The 15,212-nt window shown below is 42.6% G+C and overlaps 1 protein-coding gene across 7 annotated transcripts in view; it reads left to right on the forward strand.

The window, feature by feature from the left end:
- The window catches only part of ZNHIT6 (zinc finger HIT-type containing 6), a 111,461-nt gene continuing 96,497 nt past the window's right edge, over positions 249–15,212 (forward strand). For 5 of the 7 annotated variants that reach the window (XR_002343009.1, XR_002343010.1, XM_021088554.1 and 2 more), the window contains exons 1-5: positions 255–1,081; positions 2,219–2,284; positions 2,371–2,477; positions 2,563–2,648; positions 8,579–8,682. Coding sequence is in view for 5 of the 7 variants with exons in the window: in XM_021088554.1 (XP_020944213.1) it covers positions 420–1,081; positions 2,219–2,284; positions 2,371–2,477; positions 2,563–2,648; positions 8,579–8,682 (1,025 nt within the window). In the remaining 2 variants the exon portion in view is untranslated. 7 annotated transcript variants of the gene reach the window in all.

Below are 15,212 nucleotides of genomic sequence, written 5' to 3' on the forward strand. Positions count from 1 at the left end.
CGGCTCCTCCCATCCCCGGGTCGCGAACGCCCGGCGTCGGGCTCGGCGCGTAGCTCCTCGGCGCTCCCGGAAGCGCGTGGCCACGTGCAGAGAGCGCGGGCTCCCCGACCGCAGGCTGGGAGAAACCCCGCCCCGAAGGCGGGCTCGCAGTGGGCGTGGCCCCAAGCCGATTTCCGGGAGGAGCTGTGCCGGCCGGCGGCCGAGCCGTAAAGGGCTCCACGAGTCGTGAAGCGGCGACGCGCGGAAGCGTTGCTTTACGACTATTCGAGCAGAGGCTCGGGGCCGGCGTCTGCCGCTCGCTTTTTCTGGGGTCCACACGTGGGCCGCGGTCGGTGTTCTGGCCGGTAGTTCGTACCTGTTGGCTTGGACGAGCCACATTGAAGGACAGAGTATTGGCGGAAGTCAAAGATCCGGAGCTGATGGATTTCGCTGCTGAAAATGAAGAGACGTCGGGAGGAGGTCAGAGCGGAGCTGAGGGGGCGCGGCTAGGTCTGGAGTCCGATGGAGAGAGAGTCCGGGGCACCGGAGGGACCGAGGAGGCTGGAGGTGGGGAGGCGGGGAGTGCACTGGACGGAACGGGGAAGATAGGGGAAGGCGCAGGAGGTGGACGAAGGGCAGGGATGCGGGTGGACCTAACGGTCGTGAAGCAGGAAGTAGTGGACTGGTCAGAAACGGAACAAGGTGTGTTGAATGACCCGTGGGCGAAGCAGGAGGTGGAGGACGGGCCCGAGGTGAAAGAGGAAAAACCAGGCACCCTGGAGGTGAAGCAGGAGACGGATAGCAATCTGATGGTAAAAGAAGAGGAGGAGGAAGAGCCAGAGGTTAAGGAAGAGAAGGTGAAGGTGAAGGAAGAAGTGACGGACTGGCTAGAAGTGACGGAAGAGAAGAAAGACAGCTTGGAGATTAAACGGGAGGAGGTGTTTCTAGGTCAGAACATAAAAACGGAGGAAAGAGTGGATGGAATGTGTGTAAAAGAAGAGAAGAATGTCCCGAAAGAAGAGGTGATGGCCGATGCACAGGTGAAAGAAGAGCCTCAGATGCATCCCCCAGTGGGCTCCAAGCGGAAACTGGCCATGTCCAGGTAGGGCAGGGAGAAGTCCATTGGGGGAGTAAAGCCGTGGGGTCCTGGGTGGTCTAGACTGAAAGAAACTACCAGCAGGGTGCGGAATAATGGGGAAAAGGCACCACTTGGGGTCCCTGGAGCCTGAGTAGTGGGGGAGGGGCGTTTGGGAAGGGGAGGTTTGTCAGATGACAACAAATACAGTGAAAATACGTGCGTTGGTACTAGAGTCCAGTGGCCAAGTTGGGAAGTGAAAATTCTTGGAATCAGACAACCCTGGGATCAGATTTTTCTTGACTTAATATTCTCTGGGCTCAGTATTCCTTTGAGAGTATAGAGGTGAGAAAAAGTCTCACAAAACCAACAAGACAAGAACAAAATGGAGTAAGTTAAAATTAGGCAAAATACATTGGAATTCACCCGATTGTTTTGTTTCTTTATGGATCTATGAATATTTATTACTTTTGATTTAGTTTCCTTAGTGTGATCATGTGGTGGCATGGGAAGTAAAAGAGTAGTCAGACTCTTGGGGCTTTTACTGTCTCAAACATAGTGGATCCAGTGGAGCTGTAGTTGATTGTCGGTATCCCAAGATCCTGAAAGAGTAGCTGAAGACATTGGTGGGTAACAGGATTTCTAAATTATCTTGGTGCGCATTCTAGGTTGGGTGGGCAGTTGAGGAAGAAAGATGCAGCTGCTCCTCTCTCAATTTGTCTGGGTCTTATATCCTTTTCTAGTGCGTGTGCTGTTCAGATATATAAGCATAGCTTCTGGCTTAGACTTCTGGGGATGTGCACACACAGTCATTAACAGTGTCAGGAATTACAAGTTAAAATATCATTGATCTCATCCTCTGATTACAGTAGAAGAAGAAGTCCAAGGGAGATGACTTTTTAAAATTTAATGTTTTCTTGAATTACGTTTTATAACAACATTGTAAACGTAGTTGTTATTTAGAGACTGTTTCCTAGAAGAGAAATTTCTAAGGATGTTAGACAACTATCAAGTATTTTATGGGAATTACTTGTATCTGCTTTATTCACTATGACTGCATGTCTATAAATTGATTATTACGAGTAGCTAACTCAGCCTTAAAAGTTTATAAATAAGTAGAATTAATATTGCATAATTTATTAAGTTTCATGTGGTCTTTTGCAGATGTGAAACTTGTGGTACAGAAGAAGCAAAGTACAGATGTCCGCGTTGTATGCGACATTCCTGCAGGTATGTGTGTAACATGCTATTTTCTTACCTCTATCTGTACCCTTCTTACCTTAGATTGTAAAAGTACCCCCTCTTGGTCCCTTCAGTTTGCCCTGTGTGAAGAAACACAAAGCAGACCTGACGTGTAATGGAGTTCGAGATAAAACTGCATATGTTTCAATACAGCAGTTTACTGAAATGAATCTCCTGAGTGGTAAGCCATCTTATGCATAGCACATTGATGCTTCCTGGCAGTTGGTGTATATCATTTGCTTATTTTTCCATTTTGAAATGTTTAGATTACCGATTTTTAGAAGATGTGGCAAGAACAGCAGACCATATTTCTAGAGATGCTTTCTTGAAGAGACCCATAAGCAATAAACATGTAAGTATTTTTTATAATCCCTTCCAGAGTTTCTTCTAATCAATTAGATTATTTTTTTTTTCACTCAACAAATAATAAGTGGCTATCATGATCGAGGGCTATTCTGCTTTCTAGGGAAACAGCAGTGACCAAAACAAAGTCCTTCCCCTCGTGGAGGTTGTATTGTAGGAGGAGACAGGAGATGAGTAGAGGAACAAGTGTAATTTCCAGTAGAGTTAAATGCACGTGGAAGATAAAGAAGGTACAGGAGGCTAAAGAAAGTGAAAATGGGGTGTTATAAGGGTGCTATTTTTGATACAGTGGTTGGGAAAGGCTTCTCTGAGAGATGACGTGTAAGCAGTCATGTGAACATTTGGAGGAAGACTTTCCAAGTAGAAACAAAAGACTGAGTCAGGGATGAAGTTGGTGTGTTTGCCGAATTAAAAGAGGGGCACGTGTCTGTAGTTGAGTGAGGAGAAGCATGTTGAACAGGAGGCTAAAGAAACTGGTGAGGACTCCTGAGGTATTCGACGTGAAAACAGAGTCCATGGGAGGATACTCAGCATATTTGCTTTTTGGACGATCATTCCTGCTGGGCTCTGGAAAGTGGACTTGAGCAGGCAAGAGTGGACACTTGGCAGCTGGGAGGCCATTCACAGGAGTGTGGCTGTGGTTCTAATCAGAGATGATGCGGCTTAGATGACAGGGATAAAATTATTGGGAAGTGATTAGATTTGCGTTGTGGAGGAAGAGCTTCAATGATACTGAATCACATGGAATTACGTTCGTTTTTTGGAGACCATTTTGGTATTGGAGTTGCAGGATTCTAATACCTTTCAAACACCTTATTTTGTTGGTATTATGGGGGTAGGCATGACGTTAGGCATATCTAAAAGAAATATCACCATGTATCAATCAAGTCTCTTTTTTTCTCAAGTTTAATTAGACATAATTTATTTAAAAGATAAGTTATTTTTTTCTTTTTGTGAGATATGGCATGCATATAAAAAAGCATAAAGTAGAAACACACCATTTAATGAATAACTATGGCGTGAACATCCCTGTAACTACCACCAATGTCTTGAATTAGAACATTGCCAGCTTCTCAGAAGTTCCTGCCACCACCTTGTGCCCTTCCCCGATCTACTCTCATTTCTGGATTTTCTGTAATAGGTGCTAGGTTGTCTATATTAAAAAAAATTTTAGGAGTAGTGCTATGGTGAACACTTTTGTTCATGAACTGTGGTTTGCTTATGCATGTTTTTCTAGGATTTATACCTAGGAGTGGAATTGTTTTGTTGTGGGGTATGCATATCTTCAGCTTGACTAATTCCAGACTCCCAAAAGAAAAGCAGATAAAAACCACATTTTTGTACAGTTTTAGCACAGTGGTCCAACCTTATCATTTGGGAGAAAGTTTTATGTCTGTGTAGACTCCATTTACCAGTTAGTCAAACTTCCAGACCCCAGCCAAGAGCCACCCTTGCCAGCAGAAATTTCTAAGGGTAACAGTCTCAGGGCTGGTATGTTAACTCTTCTCTACATCTTTGTTGCGTAACTCCTGATCATAGAAGGAAAACTGGAAAGATTGCACCACGGGTACTCTTGTGAACAGCCTTTGGGCAGCTGAATCTCTCACTAGTTTTTTTTAATTTTCTTATAGATGTAGTTTGATACCTAGATTAAAGAAGTTCCGTTCCTTGTTTGCTAACATATTTTAACGTGAGTGGTGGTTATATTTTATCAAATGCTTTTTCTGTATTTGTTCTTTTAATGTTTTTCTGATTATCTTTTTAATCTAAAATATTCCAATAAGAATATGAAAAGTCTATTACTCGATTCTCTCCTTTGCATATCTGTAGGAGTTGTAATGTCATCATTCGTAATACTGCTTTTTTGTGTCTTCTTTTTTTCTAGATCAGTTGCTATTATGAATCTCTTTTCTATGTTGGTAGTGTGTCCTCTTGACGTTTTTTTAATTTTAAGCTTAATTGCATTATGGTCAGAGAACATATTTTTTTCTGGGTTCATTTTTTTTAAAGTACATTAAGCTTTGTATTTATAGCCCAGTATATGGTCAAATTTTATAATGTTCTCTGCTTGAGGAAAAAAAAAGTAGTCAGCAGTTGGTATTCTATATATTCCTTTTAGGTCAGGTTTGTTAGTTGTGTTGTTCAAATTGTTTAAACATTACCGTTTTTTGTTTTTTTGGGTTTTTTTGGTCTGTTTCCTCTGTCAGTGTACAGAGAGAGGTATGTTCACATTTTCTAATAGGTAAAGTCAAAAGGATTTGTATGTTTCTCCTTGTGGTTCAGTTAGCTTTGCTTTAGCTTTAAGGGTAAATTATTAGATGCGTACCTCAGGAAATACTTATTCTTGGTGTATTTAACCTTTGGCATTGTGATGTGACCCTTCTTGTCTCGACGTTTTTGTGTAGTTTGTCTAGTATTAAGCTATTTAGTCCTTTGGTTAGCATTTGCCTGGTGTATTTTTCCCTCCATTAACTGTAGGCCTTTCTGGACCCTCTCATCCTGCACACATCTTTTCTAAGCACCGTAAGTTGAGTTCCAGTCTTTCTCCACTCTGACAGTCTATAACTTTTAATTGAATCATCAAGTTCATTTAGTTTTCAATAAAATTATCTATGTGTTTGACTTTAAATGTGTCACCTTATTTGTGCTATTTGTTCATTTGTTTTTTCTTCTTGTCTTTTAAACTAATTGAGTAATTTTTTATCATTTCAGTTTTTCTATCACTTTTTAGAAGTTATTCACCCTTTTTCTGTCCTTTCATTGGTTAGGCTAGACATTACATGCATACTTTGTTTACCAGTATCTAAAATTAATCAGTACCTTAACCCTGTGCTTAGATAATGCAATGACCTTAGAACAGGAATTGACAAACTTTTTCTGTAAAGGGTCAGATGGTAATTTGTTTCCAGACCTTATGGTTTCTGTCACAACCACTCTACCTCTGTAACAAGAAAGTAGCCATGAATAATACATACCCAAATGCACAGGGCTACATGCCAACAAAATTTGTTTATAAAAATAGGCAGCAGTCAGGATTTGACCCTAGTTTGCCAGGAGTTACCTTTGAACACTTAAATTTCATTTGACATTCTAATGATCTTTCGTATTGTTTTCAGGTATTTAAATTGTCTCTTTTTTTTTTTTTTTTAGCCTCCATGTAGTAATTACTGTTTTATCCAGTCGGTGTTTGTTTGGTTTGTCTTCATATTTCCTACTTTCTTTGCTCTTTGTTTGTTCTGCCATCATCTTAGACCTATCTGAGATCACTTCCTAGCTCAAGTACATCTTTTAGAATATTTCTTAGAATTTGCTGATTGCCACCTCTTCGATTACTCTATCAGCCTTTCTTTGAATTTTGATTAATTTCATCCTCTTAAGTGCATTTTCTCCATGAAATTATTCTTCCATTGTCTGTGGACTCCATTGTTGCTTTTGTCAGGTCAGCTGTCATTTTTAACTGTCTTTGAAATCCTTTTTCTCCAGATATGTTTTTTATCTTTTTATCTATAATGTTAAAATGTACATTTCTTTTTATTTATCTTGAGAATCACTAGGTTTCTTGAATCAGCAGGGTGTCTTTCATCAATTCCGGGAAATTGTCAGCTCATTTCTATTAAAATATTTACTCTGCCTTATTCATTCTTCTAAAACTACCATTAAATGTGGCTTAGGCCTCCTACCTACATCATACCTAGCCCTTACTCTCTCCTGATTTTATCTTTTTTTTCTAATGCATTCTGAAAAATTTTAGTCTTGGTTAGTTCTTTAAAAAAAATCTGCTCAGTCTTTTTTTTTTTTTTTTTTTTTTTGTCTTTTTGCCATTTCTTGCTTGGGCCGCTCCTGTGGCATATGGGGTTCCCAGGCTAGGGGTCGAATCAGAGCTGTAGCTGCCAGCCTATGCCAGAGCCACAGCAACGCGGGATCCGAGCTGCGTCTACGACCTACACCACAGCTCACAGCAACGCTGGATCGTTAACCCACTGAGCAAGGGCAGGGATCGAACCCGCAACCTCATGATTTCTGGTCGGATTCGTTAACCACTGCGCCACTGACAGGAACTCCCTGAGTCATATTTTTATAGTTTCTCTTCACTGCAGATATTTTCGTGTTTCCTTTTATTCCTTTAAATTCTGCAGAGTAGTTCTATAATCTGTGTATGATTCCTTTGGTGTTTGAATATATGGGGAGCTCCCTCAGCTACCTCTTTTCTTTCTCTTTTGGTTCCTGTACACTGAGCCTTGTTTTCTTACATTGTTTATGCTTGTTTATTTTTTTGTTGAGTATTTTTTTTCCTTTAAAAACTATTTGTGAGCATTTTTTAAGGACTGGGATAAACAGACCTTTTATTCTGCCAGGTTCCTAGGAAGATTGCGGATCTGGACGATCTTAAACCAAGATGAAGGTTTAAGGTTGCGTCACCACCACAAGCAAGGCAAATCGTTTCAAGTCTGAGCAAGGGCTAACTAACCCATGGCCACAACTTCTAATGGATTTACCCCCTCCTTTACCCCTGTTCCAGTCATTCTAATACAAAATTTCTAGCATGCTCTGTTGAGCCCTACCCTGAAGGTGTATTATTCTGTTACTAAGCTTCATTTGAAAGGGGTTCCTAGAAGGTTACTGGGTCTTGACTCTGACCCTCTTGCTGAGGAAGCTGTTGTTAGAATTAGAAAAAATGGCTTCATTGCTTTGCTTACCTCTGTGAGTTTTCATTCACTATTGGCCTGTAGTTTCCTGTTTCTGTCAGTTCTTCAATGATTTTAAGGTGATTTTTTTAAAAAGTAAATTATATACACACACACTGGCATTCTTAAGTGTTTTAAGTAGGACAGTTGGTCCTTATAATCACTGTCATTACTGAAATCAAAACCCTATATAGCATAAAATTGCAGGGTTTTTTTTTTTTTTTTTTTGTCTTTTTAGGGCCATACCTGCAGCATATGGAGGTTCCCAGGCTAGGGGTCTAATCAGAGCTGTAGCCACCGGCCTACACCACAGCTGCAGCAACACCAGATCCTAGCCGTGTCTGCAGCCTACACCACAGCTCACGGCAAAGTTGGATTCCTAACCCACTGAATAAGGCCAGGGATCAAACCTGTGTCCTCATGGATGCTAGTCGCATTTGTTCCACTGAGTCGCGACAAGAACTCCAAATTGCATGTAATTTCTAAGTCATTTTCCTACTTAGCCAATGATAGCTGACCCTTCCTTTCCCTTAACTTAGGACTTAATTGTCTAGCTCTCTGCCTTGCAAAGTCTAGACTCCTCTCAGCCAAAAAACATTTATACTTTGCCACTTCTTTGAGTGATTGTTCTTCTTTGATGATATTACTCTCTTCACTACTCTCTTTAGTTGATTAATTAGCTCAGTCAACCTACATGGTCTTTGGAGTAACACACGTCACCGCTGGAATGCCCATATCCCATTTGAACACCCTGCATCAGTGGCTACTTTAAGTTTAGCCTTGTGATAGGCCGTGCTGTAGTTCCTCCCGTGAATGCTACCTGTCTAGTAATAGAAGCATATACAGAATTATGGTATGAAACCATCAGTAAAAAAAGATTAAGAACTGTATCCATAACCCTTGTGATTGCTAAATAACCTGTATTTCTTTAAATCCCCAGGAAATTCTTCTTTTGCCTTATAGAGTGTATGGTTAAAGGCACGTACACTGGAATTAGATCTGGATTTGAATATAGGCTCTATCTCTCAGAAATAGCTGAAATAGCAGAAATGAGGGTAATAATAGTACCCCCTTATAATATTGTGGGGATTAAAGGAGCTATTGCTGCGTAGCATGGTTTGTGAAACATAAGTACTCAATAAATCTTAACTGTTGTATTTTGAACTTTGTTTTATGTGCTTTTGGAATTGAAGGCCTTTCAAAATTAATTTGTCTATTTGTTTTTGGTTATTAGATGTACTTTATGAAAAATCGTGCTCGAAAGCAAGGTATTGACTTAAAACTTCTACCCATTGGATTCACGAAAAGGAAAGAAAATTCAACATTTTTTGATAAGAAGTAAGTTTTGGACTTCCTGGTACATCGGGTGTTTGATTTGATGGGGGACATCTTGGCAGGTTCGGCTTGCTGTGGGGTGGTGTTTGCACAGTGTGGTCTGTAAGCTCTTTGTTACTGGTCCAGGACGGGATGCCTGCACAACGTGGAACGAAGCCTTTAGGAACCTATGCTAATTTATGTCGTGTGACTTTAAGAACATTTGGGTTTGCAGTGTATATATGTGTGTGAGGGAGGGAAGAGCATGTGTGTACATGAGAGTATCGTTCTATCCGACAACTAAAATGCCATGGAAGTATTTCAGAAGTTTCAAAGACAAGCAATAATTCAAAGCAAAATTCCTGTACATTTTTCACCAGAGCAGCTTGGCTTTTATGATCCTCTCTACTTTGGGTTTCATTTGAAAGCCAGTGATGGGAAAGAAAAGGGACTTGGAAAACATTTACTCTGTAGTGAATCTGTGAGGGCAGGTGATACAGTAGAGGTTAGTTTCCTGCTTTCTGAAGGTGCTAGGTCAAAAAGACCCCGTAGGGAACCGAATCCCAAGTACTCCAGGTAGCCTGGTAAATTATTAGATACTGCCTTTCAAAAGGAGATGGTGAGCGAGCGAAAACACCCGCGGGAGCCTCTCCTGCTTCGGCCTCTTAGTGACTGTGAGGCCTTGAGGAGTTTACTGCTTTCCCTGGGCTTGGTCTGGCTCACGTGCGGCTTGTACTGGGTAAACTCGGAGGCCCCCTGACAGTTTAATTGAAAGATGGAACCATCGCAGTTGTCATTATTCTAGTAAACCTTTCGCCTTTTCAGGAGATGTTTTATTACTAGAGAATGGTATTACCTGTTTTAATTTATATGTTTCAAGACGAATGTTTGTAAAGGTGATTTTCCCCTTTTGGGGGGTTCATTTTCAAGAGTAAAGTAATGCTTTGCATTTATCAAATATGAGATGGTTCTTTTGTGTATTTTGAAACTGCCATGTTTAGAAATTGACATACTTTGTTTCAAACTGAAGGTAACTGATTTGTGCCTTCTGAAATATGAAATGTATTCCTGATTTATGAAAGAAACCATTCAGAATGGTTTTACTGCTAGTAGTACAGCCTCAAATGTCGAAGTTGGGGGTCTTTAAATACATAAATGTTTGTGGGAAGTTTTTTCCAAGAATGTTACATTCGGTGTGTTTTCTGGGTTTAGAACACAGACTGAGGCTGTTCTTTTGGACACCTCAGACGCTGGCGTGGCAGATCCACCTCTCGCATCATGCCCTTGGCTCATGTACTTGGGCTTGGTTTTCTTGTATTTATAGTGTTTCCCCGAGAGGAGAGTAGCAGCATAGCACGCGGTGGACTTTAGAGTTAATTTCTTACACAGTCACTTCTGTAAAAGGGAGCAAACGCTCCTGGGTAGAGTTGTGACCTTTGTGTAATTAAATCGCTGGAGTGTGGGGAGGAATCAGCACGTGGCAGCAATTGCAATAATCCTCAGCGCTAAAAACTTTAAAGGGAAAGTAACACCTGTAATTCCACTGTGTGGAGACAACCACTGATGATATCTCATGTTTCTTCTAACCATATTTTCTCCTTTTTTCAATTAATAAGTAAAACAATATTAAATACTTGTAAAAAGCATAAAAAGTTACATACCTCTCCTCGGTTTAAACATGATTCATCTTTATGAATAAAGGCACACACTCTGCTTTTCTGCTGCTAGCCTCCTTCTGTTTAGCGAGATATAATGGACCACCTCCTTGTCTATGCCTCGCTGTGATTAAGCAGTATACTCCCACCATGACTGCTGTGTCTTAACGTATTTAATTATTCCCATCTTCCTGAGGATTGGGCAGATTTCTAGTTTTTAATTTCTGCAAATAATGCTGTCATAAGCATCTGCAAACAAGTTGTTTGGAGTGCTTACATGATTTTTTTCTGTGGGATCAGTTCCCAGAAAGGGGAAATCACGGGGTCGGAGACTACATGTGTTTAAACTTTTGAAAGAAACTCCCCCCAAAAGTACCACTTCATACCTTCCACAAAAATGTATGGGTGCCTGTTTTAGTTATACCTGCACTTTGATTGAATATTACTAAACTTTTTTGCTCATCTGATTATTGGAGAAGCTGAGCTCTTGAAGGTTTTCATTTAAGGTGTGCCTTAATCTGTTGCATACATTGTGAATGTCTTCACCAGTCTGTTTTATCTTCCAGCCATTTCTGATGCATTTTCAGGAGTTGTGAAAAGTTATATAAAACACAGCGGGAGTGGAGTGGAGTGGATAGGAGGGCAGCCTGGAGCTCAGCTGCCTGGTCAGATTCCTGACCAGCCCCATCTTCACTGTGTGACAGGAAGCCAAGCCACCCGACTTCTCTGTGCTTCAGTTTCCTCAGCTATAAAGTGAGGGTAGTGATGACAAACTAGGGAGAAACCGGTTTTCATTTCCACTTATAGTAAATAAGAATATGCCTGTTTAAACTTCTCATTAGCACTGAGTTGTCTTTTGAAAAAAATTATGGCTAACTTGAAAGGTGGAAATAATTTTTTGTTTTAATTTGCTTTTAATTAATTGCTGCTGAAATATGGACTCTTTGCCCACAGGCTTCAGAGTAATAACTTAAAATTCAAATGTAAAATTTGTCTTAATCCAGTCTGTTGTAGTAAGGTGGTCTTTCATTCTTAGAACTATTTTGGTGAAATATTTTGGTAAAAAAAAATAATTGAAATCTAGGGAACAGAATTTTTCTGTCTGTGAAATTGCCCATTATTATTTCTAAATGGAAAATAATTTTGCCATGGACTGAATTTAAAATGCTGGTGTTCCGATAGTGGATAAACAGTAAGCATTCAGGTGCTTCCTAGTTAGTTGACAGCCATGATCACTGCTGCTTAGTTGGTTGGCAGTCAGCTGGGAAACATCTCTAATGTTAGTGTGTCCCTGTATTTTTTTTCTTACTCTCTCTTTCCTTCCTCCCTCCCTCTCTCCCTCTCTCCCCTCAACACACACCCTCTTTTATGATGAGAAAAAACGTCTCCAGACATTGCCAGACATACCCTGGGGTGGAGGCAGTAGGAGAGGTACAATTCGAGAACCTCTGATGTGGGTGAACTTAGTGTCTGTCAGGATCAGGACTGCAGCGAGTGTTGCTTGCTGAAAGGTTCTGTGCTTTACTTTGGGGGCAGGGAATGAAGAAAAGATCCTTGGTAGAACCTTCTTTGTGATGCCTGTGTTTTCTCGGGCGTCATAGGAAAATGATAAAAAAGGAATTCTCGTGGCTCAGCAGTAACCTGATTAACATCCATGAGGATGCAGGTTCGATCCCTGGCCTTGATCCGTGGGTTAGGGATCCGACGTGGCCTGAGCTGCGGTGTAGATTGCAGATGTGGCTCGGATCTGGTGTTACTGTGACTGTGGTATAGGCCAGCAGCCGCAGCTCCAATTCGACCCCTAGCCTGGGAATTTCCCTGAGCTGTGAAGTGTGGCCCTAAAAAAACAAACAAAAAAAAAAGAGACCAAAAATTGTAGGTGACTGTAGTGTTATTTGCTGGAAGAAGGGGATACTACATCTTCTCAAAGAATTATTTTCACCTCCATGTCCCCCATAGTCTCTTTTTTTAAAAGACTTGTTTTCATTGCTGTTTTCAACTTTCAAAAGTGGTTAAGGCTTTGACTGAGATAAACCTGGATTTGAATATTGCCTCTGCATTTGGTACACTCTAGGTGTCCTTAGGGAAGATCACGTTGCTGAGGGGTTAAATGAAGCACTACCCGAAGTAACTCCTGGCTGTCAGGAGGTATGTGCAGTGAGAATAAATCTTTGGGTTCTGTTACATTTATTATATCCGTCCCCAGTAGGCCTGGGGCAGCACTGTAATCAAACAATACCTAATTTCGGAGTTCCCTGGTGGCGCAGCGGTTAACGAATCCGACTAGGAACCATGAGGTTGCGGGTTCGGTCCCTGCCCTTGCTCAGTGGGTTAACGATCCGGCGTTGCCGTGAGCTGTGGTGTAGGTTGCAGACGCGGCTCGGATCCCGCGTTGCTGTGGCTCTGGCGTAGGCTGGTGGCTACAGCTCCGATTAGACCCCTAGCCTGGGAACCTCCATATGCCGCGGGAGCGGCCCAAGAAATAGCAACAACAACAACAAAAAAGACAAAAGACAAAAAAAAAAAAAAAAAAAAACAATACCTAATTTCTCGTTCTTCCTTACTCTGGAGTTTATCAGACTCCACCACCAGGAAAAATTTGAACCCCAAGCCCATTTGAGGAGCTACAGTTTTCGTTCTCAATTGACGCCTTCCCCCACGCTCCCTCTCCCTCGAGCTTGAGCTGAGGTGGGCAGGTTTCCTTGCCATCTCCCTTCGCTAGCAGGCAGTTTTTCTGGTTCACCATTTCACTAGTTTATGTGGTGATCTCAGTTTGAATTCTCCAGCTTATGTGAGACTGATATCTCGTCTCATGTCACTCAGTGGCAGTTGAAACAAGCCTTTTGGTCACTGAGCCTCTTGGTTGCTTGGAGGCAAAGGCCTCCGGAGCAGGTGTAGCCTCCGCATTCCACTGTGGTTTTTAGTTCCTGCTTCCTTTTGGCTCCTGAAGATGTATCTTACTTTCAGATGAGCTCAGTATGTGTGATCTGTTTCTCCAGTATCTCTTGATGTTTGCATTGAGAGGATTTTCAGGTGATGCTGTACCCTGTTGCCCTAATTAAAATAGTTTTAAATTAACCCGTTGGCCTCGTTAAAAATAAGGAGTGGCCCCAGACAAAGGTAAGGTCAGGTGTAGAAAAGAGCTAGATCAGAAAGGCGTGATAATTACCTGTTCCCCTAACAATTATGCTTCAGGAATTTAGATATACATATGGGAAATGAACCATGTACAAGGATACCCAGTGCAATATTGTTTGCAATAGCAAAAGAGTCACAGGACTCTAAACATCCATCCGTAGTGGGCTGCTTGGAAACCGGTGGTGCGCTTTGCAGTGGGAAAAGCTCTAAGCAGCTCTGAATGTGCCCGCATGGAATGGGTGCCAGAACCACTGAGCGGATGAAGACGGACGCAGAGCCGTGTTCAGTGTGCGCATCGTGGTGTGAAAAGCAAGGTTATGTCCCTGCGTGCTTGTGTCACAAGCTGACAGTAGTCATTACCTTAAGGCAGAGAGATTGGCTGGAGGAGGACAGGCGTGGGGACTGTGCGCCCTCTTGTACCTTTCTGAACTTTAGACCACGTGCCTTTAATTCTTGAGAATAACGAAGAGAATTTTTAAGGTAATAATTTAAAAAGACGTTGATGAATGGGGACAAGACCATTACACATTTTGAGGTATAAATACAGTCTTTGAGAAGCATTCTGAGTCCGTCATATAAAAGTCCCTGCTTTATCCGGGGTTGCGTCTTTGCAGTTGTGTCCTAGGAGTGCTGCTGCAGGAAGCCTTGGCGCTCCCGTCTGCGGGTTGTCCTGGTTGCATTTGCAGAACACCTCATCTGGTTGCCTGAGGCCCTCTCTGTTTTCCTAGCCGTGGGCATCTCACACTCCACAGTGAGGAGCCACGTGCTAGCCATTTGGAAAAAGAATCGGACTGAGAAACTCCTCTCGCACAGTGTTTTCAGCTTATGTCCAGGCGTCTGCTCTCTTGTGGGGTCTAACCCCCGCTGCCCAGAAATGGACCCAACTTTTGACCTTCCGCAGCTTGTCTCCACATGCGCTCGGCCGTCCCTGCTACGCACCCCAGTCCTTCTTATCAGTCCTTCACCCCTGTCAGCCCAGACCTGAGTTACCGTCTTCCTACTGGCCCAGAGTGCCTAGAGACCTCTGCCTGCAGGCCTCTCCTAAAACATCAAGATAGTGCCGCTACCGGGTATCCAACCCCAGTGGGAATCGCTGTTGCAGCTCCAGTCCTGTTTTAGAAGCCAGCCACTAGATGGCCCTCTTGTAAAGAAATAACCTTTCCTGGATTCTTAAAATTACTTTCTGATCTTTGGATAAAATTATAGCATTCAAATTATAATTGCAGTGACGTACCTACCTACCTGCGTATTAATGTCAGGCTCTTTCTTCCTTGAACAATCACTTATGCGGCAGTACATTTCTTTATGCAGTGTTTTTGTTCTTGTGGGGTTTTTTGCCTTTCGTTTTGCAGGGTGTCCTCTAAGCAGTACAGCTTTGTGCTTTGCTGCTCACCGACTCTAGAAAGGAGTGAAGGCAGTGAAGTAGGTTTGGCCGTTGTGGCTGCGGTGGGAGAGGTGGACTTGGGGGATGTGCTTCGTGGGTGCTCGGTACAGACGGTTCATTCATGAGAATGATGGGCTCTGCGGTTTCTCTGCCGGAAAGGCTTCGACCTACCGGGGGCTGCGTGGGTGGCGGGGCGGACCTTCCGAGGCCCCAGCGTCGCAGAGGGTGTCCCTTTGCACAGCAGGCGTCGGCCAGCGCTCCGGCAGGGGAAGCCACACGTTCCTGATCGCGCCGGGGTCCCCGTGTGGCCCAGGGGGGGAAGGCCTTCCTCCGTCACCACGTCCGCCCTTCCCTGCAGCATCTCAGCCGCGTCCTCC

Source organism: Sus scrofa, chromosome 4 (genome assembly GCF_000003025.6).
Source record: "Sus scrofa isolate TJ Tabasco breed Duroc chromosome 4, Sscrofa11.1, whole genome shotgun sequence".
NCBI lineage: Eukaryota > Metazoa > Chordata > Mammalia > Artiodactyla > Suidae > Sus > Sus scrofa.